This window comes from Tinamus guttatus, unplaced genomic scaffold (genome assembly GCF_059628265.1).
Source record: "Tinamus guttatus ecotype Peru unplaced genomic scaffold, ASM5962826v1 Tinamus_guttatus_pri_ptg000188l, whole genome shotgun sequence".
In the NCBI taxonomy this organism is placed as follows: Eukaryota; Metazoa; Chordata; class Aves; order Tinamiformes; family Tinamidae; genus Tinamus; species Tinamus guttatus.
In genome coordinates this window covers 3,241,871-3,262,836 of record NW_028288722.1, presented here as the reverse complement: position 1 = coordinate 3,262,836, position 20,966 = coordinate 3,241,871, and the positions used below count along the sequence as shown (strand labels likewise).

The window sequence follows — 20,966 nt, the reverse complement described above, 5'->3', positions numbered from 1 at the left end:
AGACAAATTTAAATTATTTAAATTGTTATGCTTTGACATTTTTGTCTTAAAAATATTGTTCAAATCAGAGCTTTCACACACGAAGTTTGATTTTGGTGCACTTTCCAGTAGAAAACTGTATTTTTTTTTCAGTCTAGCGGACATTTATGGAGGCAAGAAAGAAAAAGAAAAGAAAGAAAAAGGAGGTAATTTTGGCCATGATTCTGGAAAAGTATTTAAGAATATTGTTGAATGTAATATAGACCTACGGCACATTGGCTACATGAGACTTAGGTTCATACTTAAAATTAAGCATGAGTTCCTGAAGAAGGATCTTTCTCTGAATAGGAACCTTAATCAATGATTATTGAAATGAAGGTATGCTTTTTTTTTCCAGTTCAATTCATTGCTGTTTTTCTACTCAGCATGCTGCACAGTGCAAATTATTCAAACATCGGTGTTTTAGATCTGGGCATCCCAAACAATATACTACATAAAAAAAATCCAGGCATGTAATGAAATCAAACTCTTTTCTTCTTTTTTTTCTTCTGTTGTGCCATCAAATGGACTTTTCATCATGCCCCCAAAAATTCCAAGGAAACAGCTTCCTTGAAAACAGGAAGATTTTAATTCTCCAAAAATGTAGGTCCTTTCAGACACCTTCTCGAAAAACCATCATGCTTGATGAGAGCTAATCCTGGAGATTTGATCCTCTATTTACTTTTCAATACATGCAACAGGAGGAAGATTAGCAGCTGGGAATACTTCTGACCAAAATTTAAGGGTGGAACAATATTTGCATTTTTGTCATGCTATTTGTCAATCTTCAGCAAGCCAGATAGATCGCTACAAATTAAAACACTCTAACGGGGAATTTTATATCCTCTCATGAGCAGACTCAGGTTTTGCTCTCAGACTTTTTGGTTCCAAACCATCCAAATGTCAGCTGAAACATAAAAAAAAGTACCATTGCTTATGCTCAAGCAGACAACCGTCTGTCTCTCCAGATGCATGCATATAATAGTGACTTGTCTTGAAGCTTCAGACAAAAATATTAAACTCTACAACAGACAATTTTGCAATAGCTTGCTCCCAGGGGAAATTTCTTCCTAACTGCAGGCAGTTAGTAGCTGGCTTGGAGTGCTTATATCCGTATATATATTAATCCCAGCTAATGTAACTACAGATGTTCTCATTCATAGGCCTATCTAATCCTGTTGGGTCTTTGCCATGGTGTCTCGTAGCCTGAGTTCTACAAGTTAATTACGTGCAGTGCAAAGAAGCATTTGCTTTTATCATTGAAAAAGGTTGCCTTTTAAATTCATTGAATGTCTCTTTGTTCCTGTATTTTAAGGACCAATGGAGAGGAGCACCTGTCTGACCTTCTCCGCAGTGCGTTACTTGGCACTCCTCCATCATCTCTTGGCAAGGCTCTTCTAATCTTTCCCATCACCCTCAGATGGGTGCCTCTCTGTGCCTTTCACTCTGGCTTCCCAGCTGAGGGTGTACTATTGATTTCTAGTGTCATGATATTATACTCAGTGTTACTCTCTACCCTTTTCACAATACACCCTACTATCTTGTTTGCTCTTCTGAGCTCCAATGCAATCAGCCAGATGTTTCATTGACTCCTAGATCTTTCACTGGAGTGGTTACAATTAACTGGGACCTTTCAGTGTGTATGAACCATTCTGCTCACTCCTTCCAATTATGCATCCTTCTGTGTGTTGGCTTTTATCTGTTACTCCATTGCCCGTTAAGCTAACTTGGACTGGTCTCACAGAAGATGCACGCTGCCTTCTCGAGTCTTGGGTGGCCAAAATCAAGTTGGTCATTTAGAGAAACTGTTACCTTCTTGCTTTCTTGGTCACTGATATCCTATAAGAGAAACCAGCTTTTTGGACAGAGGCAACCTAATTGCTAACCCTCATTCTCCATTAAAAGCTAAATCATATGCTCCCGTCTCTCGTTTTCTGTTCCACAGCCAGTTTCTTAAGCACGGAAGAACTTTATTTTTCACTGGTAATTCTTGGTGACCACTGCTACAAACACCACAAATTTTCTTAAAGACTTTCTGAAAAAGTTACTGAATCATTGGAATTACTCGCCTTCTACCTGCTGCTGTGTGAATTAATAGATTAAAAGCATATGATTTTCTTGTATACAAATTGTTCTTGTTTGCTCCTCTGAGCTTTGCTTCCTCCTTTATGGAATCATCCTTTTGAGCAAGGCATGGGGTTACAGAAGAAAAGTTAGGTGTTAGCACCCTTGTCATCTCTAGCAATGCCTCAGGCACCGTCCCGGGGCAATTTGTGATGAATTCTCAGGTCTGCTGCTTCATAGTCTCTGTTTCACATGGTGTTGGAGCGTGTGGATATTCGGCGTTGCAGGGGCTTATGGACAAACACTTGCATCCTCAGAAAGTCTGGGCATGAAAACGTGTTCAAAAGATCCATGACATAATGTCAGTGAGGGTGCCAAAAAGGTGTTTGCACTAATCACATCCCCTTTGTGATTATAGTGCATTCTTTTCTCGATTTGGGGCTATAACCAAAGGAATTTGAATCATGCTAGGAAAACCAGCATTAACCACCAGCAGCTCAGCTACTCCGTGGCTGGGGAACGAGAAGAGCCTGTAAATGCTGGCGGTAAGTGTTTGCACTGGCCAAGGAACTGCAAATTGCCTTTAATTGCTTCTAATTGCTGGCACTGGTTCATTTCCTCTGGGATAGGGACTGCAAATATGTATGTACATCTGCAGACACTCTTGGGGCTGGTTCCTACCTCCCCACTCTAGGAAAGTTGAGTTGCTGCTGATTGGAGAGCTTTTCTGGAAGACAGGAAAGTCAAAATGAGTCCACATATTTGAGGATGTTGCCGTCATCCTGGACATTCAGGGTCCTGAGTGTTTTGGCAGGTTGACCTGGTGCTACTAGTGAGAGTGTGGGACTGCTTACAGAAAGTACATCATGCAGCACCTTCTGCTGTCAGCCAGGAATCTCTCGTGCGGAGCATCGGCACAGCCCTGGGATCAAGGACAGGTATTGTCCAGCTCTGTCACTCAACTGCTCAGCAGCCTTGGCCATGTCATACGGCTGCAGGGCTGCGAAGCCTCCAGCCCTGATGGGGACAGACAACCTCATACAGACACGACTGTGCAAATACCCCGGAAGCTTCGGACAAGCCTTGCCGAGGCATTACCTCATGCAGGGAGGAAGCATTTATTTACGTGGTGTCCAAAAGAGAGCTCAGCGCTCTACAGACCCACGCCTGTCCTCCAGGAGACTGACTCTGCAAACCTTACTCATCAAATGATTTTTTTTTCTTTTTTCTTTCCTTTTTCTTTTTCCCTTTCTCATCAAAGCGGTCCCACTGAAATCAGTGGAATCCATTCGCTGGGGTGAGGATTACTCACAGGATGGGGGTTTGCAGGCAGTGTAACATGAGGCATGTTCCTCTCCACTCCTCCTGCCCTTTGCTTCTTCTTGTGTAACCCTTCCCTGCTTTGCTTGTATCCCTTTTAAATCCTGCCTTTCTGCTGTTCTCTCCTCTTTAACTCCTTTCCTTCCTGCTCCCCTTAGACTTCTCCAGCTTTTCAGTTTCCAGTGCAAACTGTTTTTCTGCTACATGCAAGCAGGGGAGGCATAAGTGGGAGAATAGGACTTGTAAATAAAAAGCCCGAATCAGGACTATTAGGGGAGGAAAAGAGCAGCAAAACTCCCCCATCACCACCATGCAAATATTTCCCTGCACAGTTCAAAGCTCGCAGGGCTCGAGCAGTCCAGGACGTGCTGCCCAGTGACCCAACCCAGGTGGAGCAGGTCAAGCCGACAGACACTCGGAGAATGAGCTGGAGCAGACTGGTGACAGCGAGAGGGACAGAGGGGTGGCTCTGCGTTGGCACATGAGGACTGTAATGCTTCCAAGATGCGTTCCCAGCTGCCTGGAGCATTTTGATGGGCAGTGATACATGGTCCTGATCCAGGCTGGCCAAGAAAATGCCACAAGATGGGGAGTAACATCTGGTCTTCAGCACCGAGGGCAAAGGAAGTGCTGGGTATGAGATGCTGCCCCCAAACGGGATGGATGCAACATGTCCCAAACCCACAACAAGCATCTAAGGAGCGTGCAAGCCCTCAGCACCATCCCTCATGGGGGCAATATGCTCCCACGGTGGGATTTTGGGGTGTCTGGAGGCCATGCCAGGCAGCTGGAATTCCTGGAGCTGCCGGGCAGGTCTCCTGTCCACAGACCAGCCTCTTTCCAGGCCCATTCGGTCTTCAGCAAGCAAGGGGGGCAAGTTTGCCCCCAAATCCTCTTTTTGGCAGCCAGCGTCCATGAGGGATTTGGGGAGAGAGGGATCAGCTCCCCAGGCAGGGCTTTGGCTGGCTGCATCCGGAGGATGCTGCGGAAGAAAAGGAAAGCTTTCTTGCCTTTCCCTGCCACAGCTCAGCAGGGGCAGACCACAGTCTGGCACAGAGCTCGCAGCTCTTAGAAATCAGGGCTGTTAACAAATGTGCGAGGCCGTAATCCTTTTGGAGCGGTGATGATAACAGGCCCTAATGCTGGTTTTTCTTTTTTTTTCCTTTTCTTTTCTTTTTATTTTTTTTTTTAACAAACAGCTGCGCCGGTAAGTCCCACTGTGGGAAATGAGATGGTGAATGATTTCAAGTGCAGTATTTACATCCCCTGCCAAACCCTTCACATCTGCCCGGCTCCGCAGTCAAGCCTCCATCCATCTGGCCGGGAACAGCAGGTCCTCCAGGCTGCGCGTAACCCACAAGGGCATTTCCTTCCTGCGCCCTCAGCACCAGCTGCCAGGGATGCTGCTCAGCGGGGAGAGGGCTCGAGCAACAGTGCTGAAAAGAGGGCTTTTTTCTTCATATCAGACGTGAAATGAATTCACAATGTCCCAAAAGTGGTTGCTTCTTGCCTGAGTTCTCCTGCACTGAAACACAACTTGCTTCTGCCCCTCTTCCTTATGCTGTTGGGTCCAGGGAGCACGTGAGGGCTCACTGAGTCCTGCGACCTCTGTCCTTGTGTTTCAGGGACCCCACTGTTGCAGCAGCCACGTTGGGGTGTCCTCAGAGCAGAGTCTCACAATTCCACTGCAGCCCAGGCAGCCAGGTAGGGGCCACCAGAGCAAGGGTGATGTCCAAGCAATATGTCCCCTCTCCCATTTCTAGCTCCACACTGGCATTGATGGCAGTGGGGTCACCTCCATCACCTTCCCACTCAAGCGGTGGCTGTTCAAACCCAATGTGCAAAATGTCACCTTTGTTTCAGGTAAGCACAACCACTGTCCAGAGGACAAGTTCATGGAGAAAGTGGAGCTGAAGCCATCGTGCGTGAGCCAATGTGTTGGGTTCTGCTCTAATCTCCCGTGCTGACCCTCTTGCTGTGTATTGTCCCCCACAGAATGCGATTGCCACCCTGTGGGCGCTGCTGGCCAGACCTGCAATCAGACCACGGGCCAGTGTCCCTGTAAGGACGGCGTGACGGGCATCACATGCAATCGATGTGCCAAAGGCTACCAGCAAAGCCGGTCACCCATTGCCCCCTGCATAAGTACGTAGACCATTTTTACTGTGTCTAACACAATGTATTTAGCCTCTAACACAACCTTTGGGAACAAAGCACATGCTCAACTGCTGCCCTGCCAGCCTGAGTGGCTACTAACCCAGGCTGCGCTAGCCCATGGCTTGTTTATAAGGAAAGAGGCCATCTGGGAATCTCAGCCAGCCGCACTAGCAAAAATGGGCACACATACATCCAAAATACAACTCTGACTTCCACTTGGCTCGTTTATCATAGTGGGTAGGTTGTGTGAGTGCATCTGCAGTTGGTAACCCTCAAGAAATCTGTGATTTTGCTCTGCAGACCCCAGAGGTGGCTGGGGAGCACATTTGCTTCTTTGTGGCACCATGTTAGGTCCGGATCCTGTGGCAAATTGCTATCAGCAGAATTTATTTCCCAAACTGGGCTATGCTGCGATCACCCAGAGCTCAAACCAGAGATGGAGTCGGCTGGATTGAGCCACCACTGTGATAACGCAGCTGGGAGCACCTGAACTGCTACCCAACATCTTACACTCACACAACCCAGCCAGAAGCATGTGCTTTTTCCTGCTTGGTTCCCTAGTTTTGCTTTCTAGTTGGCCTCCTCAAGATGGCTTTTGCCATCTGCTCTTGAAGAAACAGCACCAAACACCAGGCGCAGTGCCCAAAGTCCCACCACCACCATGTTCCCCTCCATATCCCCATCCAAGCCCACCAGAGCTGTGGGGCAGCCCATGGGCAAGACGTTCGCTATTCAGCACCCCAACCCGTGCCTGGTGCTTAGATGCTGTTGGCTCATCCAGGCGCTCCTACAACGCATCAAAAACATAACCATGCTAGACTTCCCCACCTGCCTCCCCAAAGAGGTGCATCAAAAACACAGCACAGGCTGGGCAGAAGGGACTGCTTAGAGGGGGAAAAAAAAAGGCCCATCGGGGAGAGAAAGGTGAAAGTTGAAAGAACCAAGTCTTTGCCAGAAACCCACAATTACTTCCAGCTCTGTCCATTCCCAGCGTCTGCCTCGCAGTGCCACCGTTGCCAAACTGCCGGGTAGATGATAGCCTTTCTCCACCTTCTCGGACTGCAGCTAACGCACATTCCACGGTGGTTTCTGGTCACTTGAGATTCATTCTTCCCCGTGTCGCAATGGGACGGAAAGAGCTCAAACCAGATGCTTGTTTCCCCAAGATGCTACAGTCATGGCTCCGGTATGCTCTGCAGCAAGTATGCGCAAAGGTTTATCATTAATCGTTCCCCCAGGGCCATGGTAAATCAGAGGGTAAATTGTTCCTTGCATCATCTCCCTTGGGATTCATTGCGCTAAATAAAGACAGACACAGGATTTCAACATGATCAAACCAGGCGCTCACAGTGGGGCTAAGCTCCCACTAGCTGCCGAATCAGCTGGCGTGAGAGCCTGGTGTCATGGCACGGCATGGCATGGCACGGCACGGCACGGCACGGGGACACCGGGGTACCGCTGCCCGCCTGGCCCCGCGGGACGCACTGCTCCCTGCCTCACACCACTGCCACACAGGGAGGTTTTTTTTCCCTTTATTGGGTTCAATTCTTTCTCACTATAAAATAGATTTTTCCAGGGGCTGAAGCTTTTGATAGAAATGTACTTGCAAGGATGTTAATGCTCTTGCCTGTCTGTAAAGTCACAGGTTCCAGGTAACATGAGTATGTCATCTTAATAAAAAATAAAAAGAAAAGACCACATTTTCATCCTTGAAAAACATTATCCAGCCTATCCTATGTGAGTGTATGTGTAATTCACAAACATACCCATACATCTTATACATGCAGGGCTGAGGGCACTTGCTTTCACCTCTGTCCACACTGCTATGCCTGGAACCAGGAGAAGGCTGATATGTGAGTGCATGAGCCCATCCGCCTTCCCTGCAAGAACGCAGTTACTCTCCGATTTAGCATTGCTTACGTATTTTCCTTGCCCCAGGGACTTATCGCCACATAAAAAAATCCCTTTGTGGGAAATGAGCGAGACCACATGTGGGCCCTGCCTGCACTGCAGCCCACAGTGACAGGCAGGAGCATCTGTCAAGGCGTCAGCTTCAGCACGGTAGGGCTGCCTGTTCAGCTAGGGATTTTGACCAGTAGGTCTTTCCTACACCCAGTTTCCCATGGATGCACAGGAATCACACCACTGATCCTTGAACATGCAGTAGATATCATTCATGGGAGCTCCCTAGGTGCAGTGGGGGAAAACAGATCATCTTGCTGAAGTTGGGACCATCTAATGTTCTCCACCTGCAGCCCATCCTTTTGACCTTAACAAGCACAGTCAGACTTGGGCATGAAGATCCAGAACATTATGTGGTTTCAGCTCTGTATATATATTTGCTTTTCCCTTAAATATGAGAAATAATATTTCCATCCCAGAGAATAGATGTGATACTTTACTTGCATCCTATCTCACTCCAAGGAGTGAGATGTAGACAGCACTTCCTCAGATGGAATGGAAACAGCAGTTGGAAAGGAGGGCCATCCTGGGATAGCACAAGGCAGCAATGTTCCCTTTTCCTGTGTCCCACTGGGGACGGCCACTTTGCAGCCATGAGCTTGTGCATCCTCCAAGCGCATGCGAGAGCTCATCATCACCACTGAAACTATTGGATTTAGTAATTGCATTGGGTCACAAGGGTACACCACAGCATCCGCTGGCTCTGGCACCACATCAGTGAACTGGCCAGCAGCATGATAGTAGCTTGAGAAACCTGGAATCACCTAGCCACATTCCTGTTTTAGCCACAAGCCGCAGTTTTTGGTATAAAATACCACTCTCCTCACCCACTTGGGAAGATTCGCCAGCATGTCTGTGCCTGGTGTGTTAGTCTGTGCACTTTTCTGAGGTTCTTGCAAGACTCAGGCCATACCTCAACCGTAAATGTGCTTAGGAGGAGCAAATGTGTGTGCATGGCATGAGCTTTTGGGATCTGGAATAATGCCTCCTTCTTTTGTATTTTCTCCTTTCCTACCTGTTTTGCCCATCCCTGCACAGAGATCCCTGCCGCTCCTCCCACCACTGCAGCCAGCAGCACGGAAGAACCTGCAGGTACGTTGTCTCTTCTTTTAAAGCTCCTTCGTTGTGCCTTGACAATAAATGTCTTTATGAGTGATCATCTTTTGAGATACTTTAAATTAATACTACATTGCCTGTACTGAAATTAAGTGGCTACCTCTTACTTCCAAAACGTCCAAGTCCTCAAAACAAGTGTGCAGCATCCAGAGACGGGTGCTTCTAGGAGCAAGTGGGCATATGTAGAAGATGCAGATAGTTTTTTCCCAAAGATGCATAAATCTATAAGCTCTCCAAGGTTACTCAAGTGGGATCAACACATGATGGGAAAGAGGTAAGGGCTCTAGACCAATCTCTGTGTAATAGTGCATTTCTGCTGGTTCCAGGTTTGCTGTTGTTGCTGGCCTTGTGGTGGCCAGTAAAGGGAGCGATAGTTGCTCCAGCCCAGTCTGGAGGGCAGGACATGGCACAGGGAAACCCTGTTCACCTTGTGAGTTCTGGTTGGCGTGTGAAATCACAGCATGATGTTCAGGTACAGAAAATCACAAGTGAATTGACAGCGCCTGTCATATACCTTCTGGACTGAGGGCAGTGGTTGATTGTCAAACTTTAATGGTTTTCTTCTCAGACAGAAGTGCTGTAAGAGAACTTACAGTTCAGCCAATTCCCCACCTTCCTCTCTTCCGGATTTAAGCCCCAAAGGGGCTAAAACCTGTCCTCTCCGTGCTACGGAGGGACTTTCCAGAGGCCTGTACACAACCCCCTCAAGGTCTGGCATGTCTGAGCAGGCACCGACAGCTCAAGCCAGAGGGCCTGGGGATGCCAGGCAAGTAACTTATCCTGTCCAGCTGCTCACAGATTCCTGCAGTGTTTGAACAGTGCCAAGTCTGCAAAGGACACGGAGAGTAAAGGTTGTTTACTTCTGTCTCACCAGTGCAGGAAGGTTCATAAATTAAGGATTTTATACTAAAAGTGATGAATATCACCTTGAATTGAATTCTGAGAGGAGCGCGTGCACCCATGCCAGGGCTTTTCACATAGCTGTGTGCGTTGCTGTATGCTCAGGAGCTCTTCCCAGGATGGCAAACCTAAGAAGCAAAGGGTCAAGACCTTTAGTTCCCAGTGTCACAGGAAGGTAAAGCTCAGATCTTTCTGTAGGACTGCTTTAAAAGCCAAGTTCTGTCTCCTGTAGACACAATAGGTGCAACACTCTATTTTCTCTCGGGTTGGTAGGAGCAAGAAATACCTTGCAGCCTAGAGGTTGTGGCTATTGCTTTGCATGTGCTTCTTGAAGTGTCTTCAGTAACCTAAAGCACAGGAAGGAAGTCAAAGACTCACACCAACAATCCGCTCCTCGTCAGCCTCCAGCTCAGATGTTGCTGATCGTAGGATCCTGCTATCTAGGAGTGATTTGCAGAAAAAAATGGCCTGGGAACACTGTGAGTTTATGTTCCAAACCAGGGTCTGTCTATTCCTCATCCTCACATACTCCCTAGACGGAAGTGTTCCCAGTATATTGCAGAGATGGCAGAGCAGACTTGAATGCCAGGGAGACTTACACAAGTTCTGCCAACAAATGTGGGTGTTTGGCAGGTGAAAATTTGTAGCCAAGTCTTCTCATGGCCCCTGCTAGGATCTTCGATCCTGAAAGCAAACTGCATCTGTGTAGAGATAACAGGCAACCCTTTGAGCAGTCTCACAGCCTCCTCATACCATGGCCATTTGCTAAGGTAGTGCCTGGCTTGAGCCATCACCTCTGCTGGCTGTGATTTGGCTTGTGGAGCATGGGGTGCATTTGTGGACAAGTAAAAAGCTGCTTCCCTGCCCTGTCACTGCTGTCTGAGGCCCTCCCAGGTTAGCTTTGCATGCAACTTGCCACACCAAGTTGCCTGCCAGCTGCTCAGAGCTAGTGTCATGATGTGACACTTGAGCAGTCTGCATTTGAACTGGCCACAGAGAACTCTTGATGTCCTTTTGCTGCTTTTGTGAGCTCGTTTCTTCTGGACATAGTTCCATTCAAGAGTCCAAAAGGGCTTTGCTGAGGAGATTCTCTGTTATTTATTCACAGCCTCTTTTCCTGCCAGGCCCCATGTCCTCTCGCATCTTCCCAGAGCGTGTTCATGAGCAGGGTCTGAATGCAGGCGGAGGGCTTGGAGGAAGCGGTATTTACCCACATCCATCAGCCAACATCCTGGCTTGAAAGAAATTCGCTGCGGAAGTCCCAGCCCTGCTCCCTGCACAATTCACAGGGTGAGGAGTGGTTTGCGGGTGACACTCATCTCCCAGCCCGTGTCCTGCTTTTGGTTACCAACAAAGCTAGGGGAAAAAACAGCTCCTTTCTGCAAACCCCTGGCACTGTCCTGGGCAAATGCCAACTAGGGTAATCGCATTCGGCCATCCTAAATTCCGTGTGCCACCTCGATTGGCTACAGCGGTCGTCAGCGCCTGCCCGGAGCTGATGTGCTGTGGCAGTGTGACCTGCAGGAGCACCAGGCTGGGAGTCACTGCCACGGGCTCAGGGCCAAGCGCTGCTGCAGGTGGGACGGGGGCCAGAGCTGGGCTAGCAGCCCCCGAGCTGTGTGTGGGGTGAGCAGGGTTGAGGGACTGCAGTGCTGCAGAGCATCTTTTCGGGATCCTCTAAGAGCACCCTACATAGGGCAGCACAGCCCTCCCCATCACCCCATCACGCATCCACCCACCCTCTGCCTGGAGGACGTGTGGGAGAACATCAATAGGGCTGCTAGGAGGGGTTCAGAGGTGCATGGCTCAGTCTGGCAGTAACCCAGTGCTGTAACTCAGCATCCTCTTCTTATTTTCTCGGGCGTCATTAAAGCCCGTAATCAGAAAAGCCTTAGAGAAGTTAGGGGCTTAAGCAAAGGCTGCCTTGTTAGAAGCTAAGAGAAGGTTATACGTGGGCTGGGAGCAAACCAAGAGTCCTAGAAGCAATGAAAAATGACTTGACAAAGTCTCTTGGATTCCAGCATTATTTGAAGGCAGGATTTCCCCATTCCCTGCCTGGATCCGTTACAGTAGACCAATCCATCTTTCCAGGAGCAGCTCACAACGTGTGGCGCTCTCTCTTTAACAGCTCAGTGGAGACTGAGCCAAACTGAGCAATCTGATGGGCCTGATGTCTCGCAGCGCCTGATAATAATTCTTCTTGCAGTGATTTTTATTGGACTTTTTAAGCAGCATTTTGTCCAGAGAGCTTGAACCTTCTATATTTTAAGCCTTCCCTTCAGAGTGTTGGACAAACTATCAGACAGCCCCAGGTCTCAGCATCACCCAGCTCCCACCATCACCCTGCAGCATCCTGTAGAAACTCCTGGTTTTCCCTTGGCAACTGCTAAATTGGTGTCCCTGATGAAGGCTGGAGGAGTAGCTGGAGCCCCCCACGATACAACAGTGATGGGTTATAAGGATGGAAATCCAGAAGAAATTAGCAGGAGACTTCGGGCGCAACCAGTTCTGGGAAAGATGCTGCTTTTTTTCCTTTGTTTGTAGCTGAGCATGACAGAAAGCTGCTTCCTCGCCAAGAACTGAATTAACGTCACCAATGATCTAAGTGAACGAGGGGTAAATTTCAAAAAAGCATGGGCCAAAGCTGGCTTGGGTACAAGCGAGTGGAACAATGTTGACTTTGGTGTGTGGAGGTCCTGCCTGGCTCCATTTAGCCCTCAGAGGTTCGAATCAATTTGGGAAAATGTCCAAAATGGTTTTGTTTAGATTAAATGCATTCATCGTCTCCCATGCCAGATTTGAGGATGAGGAGGGGGGTCTTCTTGATTTTGTGTCCAGGCTAGGAAAGCACTTCTGAATATCCAGTTCTTTTCTGGTCTGTTTGGTGATGAGAAAGGGGCACAGTGAAAGGACAGAAATAACAGCGGAGGGAAAGGTTTACAAACCTGCCAGTCAGTTAGTCTCTTATCTGAATCTAATCCAGATTGGCTTGGAAATGATTATCTTAGGGGGATGATTTCAGCTCATGGGCTTAAATAAAAAACAGGTGATTGTATTGATGCAACTTTGCCTGGTTTTCCCCTAGAAATAGGCCTCCTGGGTTTAAAGCCCAGATCTGACCTTTCCAGAAGACCTTTGGGCTCCAGGTGTTGTCCAGGCCCTTTTGTACCTGGCTGATAAGGAAGAGGCAGGGTGCGGGTGCAAGGAGAGAGATGCTGCAGGGCATTTGATTGCCACAGCCCAGCGAGCATCATCTGTTCTGAGAAACACTTGACTTGTGGCCTCGCCACTCAGCCATGGGGAGCACCATGAAGCCTTCAGTGAAGACAGACCCATAAAAAACCTGGCTCCACATCATCACTGTCCCAAAGTTTACAGGCAATCCAACACAGAAGTGGATGAGGGCCCATGCTGGATGCTGTGGTATGCAAGTGTGATTAATATCTTCCGGAGGTGGTCAGGGAAGGGAGATGGGCAGCAGGTCTCTATTTTGGAACAATCTGAGATCCTCACAAGGCCAAAAAAAAAAAAAAGGACAACAAATCTGGCTGGCTTTCTAAGCCTTTCAAGACTGTTCCTGCCTGCGTGTCTCACTTGGAAAAAAACACACACAAAGGTTATGGCATCACTCCGGGAAAAAAACAACTTTATAGGAAATAGTAGGAAACATTCACTTGAAAACATCCTCTCTCCCAGGAGGAGATGGGTCCTTTCTTTGGATGGAGAAAGGATCTGCATTGAGATCCTGCACTAACCAGGCCCATGCTGTGGTCAGCCTCTATAGAGCAGAGAAACGCAAGATCCAGGAGGTGCTGGGGGCTGTCGTGGGGCTTGAGCTCCTGCCGCTGTGCTGCACATTGCCATGGAGCCCAGGAGCATCTCAGGCAGCCCAGTGGATGGGATGCACATGGACACCCACCAGCATCAGGGGACAGTGGCCCCGTGATTAAAGACATGGGCTTTGGGGCAGATTTTTTGAGTTTGAGCTGGATGCCACCAGTAGGAGCTGGGAATGGGGGACATCAGCCTCTCTTGACACTCCTGTCTCTGCACCTGCCAAATGACCCAGATGCCACAGGCTGCCATCGGTGACAACATTTTGTTCTGGTAGCCAAATTGGGTCTACTCCTCCAAAACAGTTATTTTTCCATTTGGGTGAAGATCAGAAGGCTTAATTTGAGATGAAATGGAGCAAAGCAGGTTCCAGAAAGAACGCACTACTCTCAGGTACTCCCATCATCTTGGGGGCACTCACTGGGTCATCCAGTAGCAACGCTCTCCAGGACTGGCTCGTGGCAAAAGAGCAAAACAAAGATTGTCATAGGGTGGTCACAGATTCACAGGAGTCCTGTAATGGGACAAAGCAAGAAAGAAAATTCCTTTATCCTTCAGGCTTGCTGCCACAGACACTCGTATTTCTCAGGCATAGCCTCATCAAGCACCATTTCAAGATGAGTTGAATCATTTGCTCCCACTGCATGTTGGGCAGCTCTTGAATTTCATGGCTACGGTAGCTGGAAGGCACCTCCTTATTTCCAGCCTACTGGACAGTTTATACCCATCTGTTCCTGAAGAACATTTTCCTTTAGGGTCAACATCTCCACTCCCAGAGGTTGTGGTCCACTTACTTCCCTATCTTATAAACACTGTGATCATCCCTGCAGCAACAGCTTCAAGGGAAAAGTGACATTAGGAAAGGAATATACCATAACACCTTTTAATGAGATGGAGCAGCTGGAAGCAAGGAGTCAACACCAGGTGGGCAGCCAGCTGCCTCCACAACATCCATAAGGGGTGCGAGGCTTGCTTGGAAAATGACAGTGCCTCTCACACTGCCCAGGTCCCCTCTCAGCCTTCTCTTCTCCAAGCTGAAGCTCCCAGCCCAGCTCCCTCAGCCTCTCCTCATAGGGCAGATGTTCCAGGCCCCTGATCATCCTTGTGGCCCTGCGCTGGACTCTCTCCAGCAGCTCCACATCCCTCTTGTCCTGTGGGGCCCAGAACTGGACACAATACTCCAGATGCGGCCTCACCAGGGCTGAGTAGAGGGGCAGGATCACCTCCCTCGACCTGCTGGAGACGCTCTTCTTAATGTGCCCCAGGATCCCATTGGCCTTCTTGGCCACGAGGGCACACTGCTGCCTCATGGTCACCTTGTCGTCCACCATGATGCCCAGGTCCCTCTCTGCAGAGCTGCTCTCCAGAAGGTCGGTCCCCAGCCTGTACTGATGTCTGGGGTTATTCCTCCCCAGGTGCAGGATCTTGCACTTGGCCTTATTGAATTTCATGAGGTTTCTCATCGCCCAGTTGTCCAGTCTGTCCAGGTCCCTCTGGATGGCAGCGCAGCCCTCGGCAGGTATTGGTTACTCCTCCCAATTTCCCAGTTTGCTCACTTTAAAGAAGAACTAAAGTAACTGGAAATGATTGGAGCCATTTCTCCATGGCCTATGCTTCAGGACAGGAAACTTTTGAATCTCCAATTGCAGCAACCATTGGGAGTCCATAAATTTTATCTTAGAAGTGACTCCCAACATGCATTGAACCCTTCCAGAATCTCAGGTGGACATGCTTGGTGCGGGCATCCCAGTGGCTGCAGGTCCAGGTCGCAGCTGGGGCATCTTGGCACTTAGCAGCATTAGCTTCTGGGATCAGCAAGTTACAGCAATGAACCCTCCTGCAGCCCACCCTGTGCAGGGGTCTGGCAGATGCTCAGATGCTCCTGCCACCAGGGGTGCTGCCTGGGGACAGGCGGAAGGAGGAAGGAGGAGGAGGAAGGGATGCTCCCCACTAAGCAGAGGAGCACGGGATCCGGAGCATCCTGGAACTGGCAGCTGCCTTGGGACCCTCCTGAGCCCTGTCCTTCCAGCCTGCTGGGAAGAGGGAAAACACGCAAGAATGCTCCAGGGCGAGGGTTTCCAGCTGAACCTGTCTATCCCTTGTCTATCTCCAAGCACTTTTTTGAAAGGGCTCTTTGACTACTTGTAGGAGCACTTAAGTATAATGCAAGAACATACATTAGTGTAAGAGACTACTTTGGGGGCAGATCTCCTTTAACAGAGGGAAACTGAGAGCAAGAGAAAGACATACGTATTGCAACACCTTGCAAATTTAGCATGAAAAGAACCTTGAAAAGACTCAGAAGAACACTTTTTTTTTTTTTCAGCCAATGTGTATTGAAAAGGAAAAGCCTGAAGACATAGCTGATTTCAGACTAGATTTGTCTCCAGACCAACAAAGGAAATCACAAAGCTTTTGCAAGCAGAGTGCTGCTTAGCCTGAGGTTATTTGATTTCAAGCAGGGACACGGCTGGGTCATCACCTGGCTCTGACACTGGCTGGAGAGGCCTCCGCGCGTGTGCGTGCGACGCTCGCGCTCGTGCTCACCCATCTGGAGCAGCTCAGCAGAGCGAGGGGCTGGTGGAAGGTTCAGAAATGTTCCTCTCCCAGCCAAAGGGCTCCCACCTGGGCTTGGAGCACATTCCCTGCCTGCTCTGTCTCAGCACGGATGTTCCCAAAGCCTGGGAAGAGGCACGGTGTGGGGGAGGCTATGCCCTGGCGGCGGGAGATTCCCAGCTCCGAGGAAGCAATCCCACGAGTGAGCACCAGCGCTGCTGGGAGCCAGAAGCGTCCTGCAGACAGCCCCGAGGTCTCCACAGCCATCTGCAGTACAATCGGGAGGCCAAATTCTTATTTTGGTCACCCGGGTGGAAATTCGGGCTCAGTCTGGGGATCTCTAGCTTTGTACCCAGGCGAATGAGTAATTAATGCGGTCCTGCATGGGTATTCTCCTGCTTGTCTCAGGCTGTAAGAGAATGATGGATTGACTGAGTGACTGATTGACTGATTGATTGGCTGGGGGACCCAGCTTGCTTCTGAAAAGAGGATTTTCTTCACAGTGATCCACAGTGAATGGCCTTGAGCACAATGAGGGGGCGAGGCGAGGGCTGTCCAGGGAAGAAACTTCTTCTGGACGCTTCAAAATATTCCACAAATTCTGTGAAAGATGGAAAAAAAAAGGCAGAAATTTGTCCTGCACAGCTGCACTGAGCTCTTAAAGTCTCTTCTCAGGCCTCCCCACAACCCTGCATCTCCACCTCTCCCTGTGCCCGGCTCTGGGACACTGCCGTGCTGGGCTCTGAGCACAGCAGCTTGGGGATGGCACTGGGGACAGCCTTCTCTGCAAAACTGGCTCCCAGCACCTGCTCTCGATGGCAGCGTTTTCCCTGCAGTAGAACATGGGATTTGCCCCCAGCTCCGGTCACATCGTGCCCACGCCGTGCTCTGTCCAGCGCGCAGCCCGCTCAGCCGGGGAGCTGCTGTCAGCCTGGGGATTTACAGGGTGGCCCATACTGCTGAAGACAGATGGTTTCCTATTAATGCATTTAATCATGTTGACTGCAGCTCTGCACAAAGCCGTGTCCCCAGGGGAGGCTGCAAGAGGCAATTCTGGAGTCTGTCCGCAGTCGGAGCGTGGGTCCGGGGCTGCCCCTTGGCCAGCCGCAGAGGGCTGGGGTCCGTTTCCAAAGGGAAAGTGCTCGGCAGTAACGAAGTGCAGTTGGGACTGGCAGAGCATGGCCCACGTATCTCCAGGGCTGGGCGAGGGCCTCAGCCTCAAGCCTGGGGCTTTGCTTCTACAGGGACAGATGGAGAGGTGCCACCCAGTCCAGAGCCTCAGGGCTTCAGTGCCTCTGGACAGGAGGTGCCGGGATAAGTGGAGTCCCTAAGCCATGTCAGATGCATGGGTTGGATACCCCCCAGGCCAGGGAAAAACATTCAAGCCCCCCACGCCAGCAGCAGGAGGGAGGGAGGCAGTGGCAGCCCCACCTCCATTCCTGCAGGATGCTGGCAGCCCCGTCCAGGGACCTGGTGGCATCTGAGCATTTGGCCATGCCAGATGATTCAGAGGTGGGAATAGGACTGTGGGCTCAGTCCTGCAAACCACCGGCCTCTGCTTTCCATCCTCATTGCTCCAGGCGAGAGGCTTTAATCTAATTACATGCTTTATTTGCGCCAATTTGTTTTTCAATCAATCTTGTTCAGCCAGAAGAAAGGAGGCTACTGTGGGCTCATTTGCACCTTCTTGTTCCAAGGGAGAGGTTAATGGCAGTTATCCTTGCTGGAAATGCCTGGAGGGCTACAGATCTGGCTCCCTTTTTGCACTGGGCACTGCCTGGCCTGTTTCAGAGTCATAGTTTCACGATCCCTTCCCTTGGCACTGTCTAGAAAAGGAGAAAAAGTCAGTCCTGTGTTCAGCTCCAGAGCAGCCTGGCTGCTGCTCCAGGATCTCTCCAAAACAGGCTGTTGCACCAGGATCCTTTCAATGCAGGTGTCCTGGGGAGCTATAGGAAAGTGTTTGCCAGGGGTTTTCAATGCCCCCTAGAAGTGTCTTGGAGAAATGCTAGGGCCTACGAAACAGTAAAAAAAAATAGTGAAATTATATGATTTACAGTTTTTCCTGCCTAGACAAGGCTGACACATCTTGCTCCTGCAGTGTCTGTGCCAGTGCATCAGCCAGAGCATTTTCACTTTTTTCCAAGGCTGTGCAGCAGAAACGGCCCCCATGCCCCATGTACATGTGTGCTGGTGAAAAGCATTCCTGAGGTCACTTTGGAGACCAGAAAAGCTTCAGGACCTTTAGTCAACATTTTCTATCTCCATGTAGTCTACATGGTCTGTCTACAAGGAGAGCAGGCCTTTGGTCACAGACCCTCTCCGAGGATGCCTGGAGTGGAGGAGCGGGGTCTTGGGTGAGGGCATAAACCCTCAGCATGTTGCCAGCTGCTTGGTCATGCCTGGTTGAGTCACACTCCGGGGTTGCAGGACTGGAATTCTGAGGTTGAAAGCCCTGTGTCAGCTCAGGAGGTGGCTGGGGATGGAGAAATAGGTCTAGAGCAGACAATGAGGAGTCAAGAGGGATTTAGTCCCATTCCCAACATGAGGTTATGCTGGACTAAACCTTGCCTCAAGCCTAAACTTTCCTTGTGTCCAGCTCTTCTGGACACAAGCTTACATAAATCTAGTGATGCATAAATACCCCGATTTCACTCAGCCACAACCACATAGGCTGTCTGCAGGCAAGCTGGCCCTTGAGAAGAGCCCGGATGTCCGGAGGGGCACATGGCATTTGCAGACAGCCCAATTCTCCCAACTTGAAGCCAAGCTGGCTCCAATACCCCATCCAGTACTTTTCAACCCTTGCTGAACTGCAGGCTCTAACAGCATTGCCAGGAGTGCTGCAAGGCCACACAGCTCAGTGCAAGCCCATGCTGGAGACGTTCTTTCCATTAGGAATTAGCATGGACCCTCCAGAAGCAGACCCAGACTCTCAGGATCCCTGACCACAGGCTGAGAAGAGGGGGACCGTCTGGGACAGTTTTGCACATCCCGTTGCCTGACTGTAGCAACTCAGGTCCAGTTTATCCCGCATCCAAGGCTTGCAAATTCTGCCAGGAGCTGGTAGTGCAGAATGCCCTTGCAGGGAGGCGGCGGAGGCCGCTCTGTCCCGCAGCCAGCCTCAAAACCCAGAGCCCTGATCCGAGTGGTAGCTTTGCAAAGGGCATTATGCACATTAGCTGGGTCATCGCCAGTGCAAGAGGAAGAGCCAGCTTAGTCCTAACAGCCTCCACCGCTCTGTTCAGCATCCGGATCAGGGAAAGGGGCTGCAGGGGGTGCTTGGGAGAGCACAGAAGAAACGATTCCACTGCTAAAGTAAATAACCTAGGAGGGATTCTCTGTCTTAAGCTTGCTTCTACATTAAAGAAGGCAGCTCTGAGACAAAGCATCTGACTCAAGGCCAGCCAAAATTAAATTACAGCATCAATTCCTCGCAGTCAATGTGCGGTCTACGAGCCAGAGACATTGTACCCAGCACAGCCCCTGCCGCTCGGCACACAGGGAGAAACCTGAAAGCAATCAGCAGGCTGCACGCCCCTGAGCCAAACGCGTGTGGGCTTGGGAGCGAGACAGTCCTCCGCACTGTGTTCCTCTGCCATTCGGACCTCATGTGCAACAGCTTTAAATCCCATCTATACTCCCCAGGCAACGGAAGAGCTACTCCAGAGCATCTCCTCCCTTGGGACGCTTGGTCAGCAAAGGACATGAGTGAGAAGTTCGTTTGGAGCAAGAATGTTTGGCCAGCAGAGCTGGCACTCTACAAAATTACTCTAACAGTCATTCACCCAGACTGATGGAGGAAATATTAAAATAATCCTTTGGGATAGAAGAAAGGAGCAGCTTCAATATGGGGTGGGTGGGGTGAAGGGAAAAAGAGAAAGAGTTTCATGATCATTTAGCCAAGATGTCCAAAAGTCTGGGGGCCAGAAGATCCCTGCTGTAACTTCTCAGAACTAATCCTGGCAAAATCCTGGCATTGTTTTCTGTCCTGATACTGCACTGGCTGATAGCTATGTTCTGCTGAGAGCCATAAGACTCAAAGCAAGGCTTCCAGCATGCTGGGATGCTTCAAGACTGCCCACAGAAATGTTGTCCATTCCCAGCACAGGCAGTTTCTCCATTCAGCACCAAGCAGTTGCCTGAGCCCTTGATCAGCCACATTATAGAGATGGATTCTGCTCTTTCTTCCCCAATGACCCCTCTGTTCATTGGGCTTTTCCTCTGTGCTCCCAACCACATGCTGAAGACATTCACTGCTCCCCTCTTCAGATCTGAAGGCTTTTCTCACAAACAGTGTCTTGGGTTTGGAGACTATTTTCTGCAGGGTGAACAGCCCGGATGAAGAGCACAGGCCCCTGGGGATGACATGGATTTCTGGAGCTCTGCAAACACATTACCTTGTAGGCCAGAGTTGTCTCCTTGTGGGGAGCATGGACAACTTTAGTTCAGACATGGACATCAATCATGGACAACAGAATCTCCATCTCATCAGTGCCAGCCTTTCCTTCAGCCATCCATGCTCTGTTTTCTTCACATTCTTCTTTCATGAAAGGAAATCAAGGCAGATGTAAGATTTTCTATTTGGACCCACAACCTCTTTTTGTGGCTTGGTTCCCTTCTCTGCTTAGTGACTGCCTAGAGTCATGTCCCACCTGGTACCAAAGGGAGATGGGAGAGCCCAGGCATCCACAGTACAAGAAAGCCACCCACCGAGTCCCGAAAAGGAAATTCAATCCAATAGGAACATGCAGATAGAAGGTAGGCAGGAGCCCTTCACTGGCTAGAACTTTAAGGCCAATTTGTCAAAGTCGGGTATTCCCTTCTAGACCACAACACCCATGCTTTGGAACACAGCCCACAAAGATATTTAGGGCCCTACCTGGGGGAAATCAATAGGAATTTAGCTGCATAAACTGGGATTAGAAATCTGAATACCTTCGGGGATCCAAGTCTTATATCTGTGTTTTGAGTTAGGTACCCAGGCCAAGAAATGTGGCTTTAATCGTTCTATCATGTCAGAATCAAGGGGCCTTTAATTT

General features: G+C 49.6%; 1 protein-coding gene across 1 annotated transcript in view; it reads left to right on the top strand.

Annotated features, from left to right (window-relative positions):
• The window catches only part of NTN1 (netrin 1), a 92,209-nt gene that overhangs the window by 58,874 nt on the left and 12,369 nt on the right, over positions 1-20,966 (top strand). The window contains exons 3-4 of the mRNA XM_088523449.1: positions 5,398-5,547; positions 8,560-8,613. Coding sequence (XP_088379575.1) covers positions 5,398-5,547; positions 8,560-8,613 — 204 coding nt within the window. The remainder of the gene's footprint in view (positions 1-5,397; positions 5,548-8,559; positions 8,614-20,966) is intronic.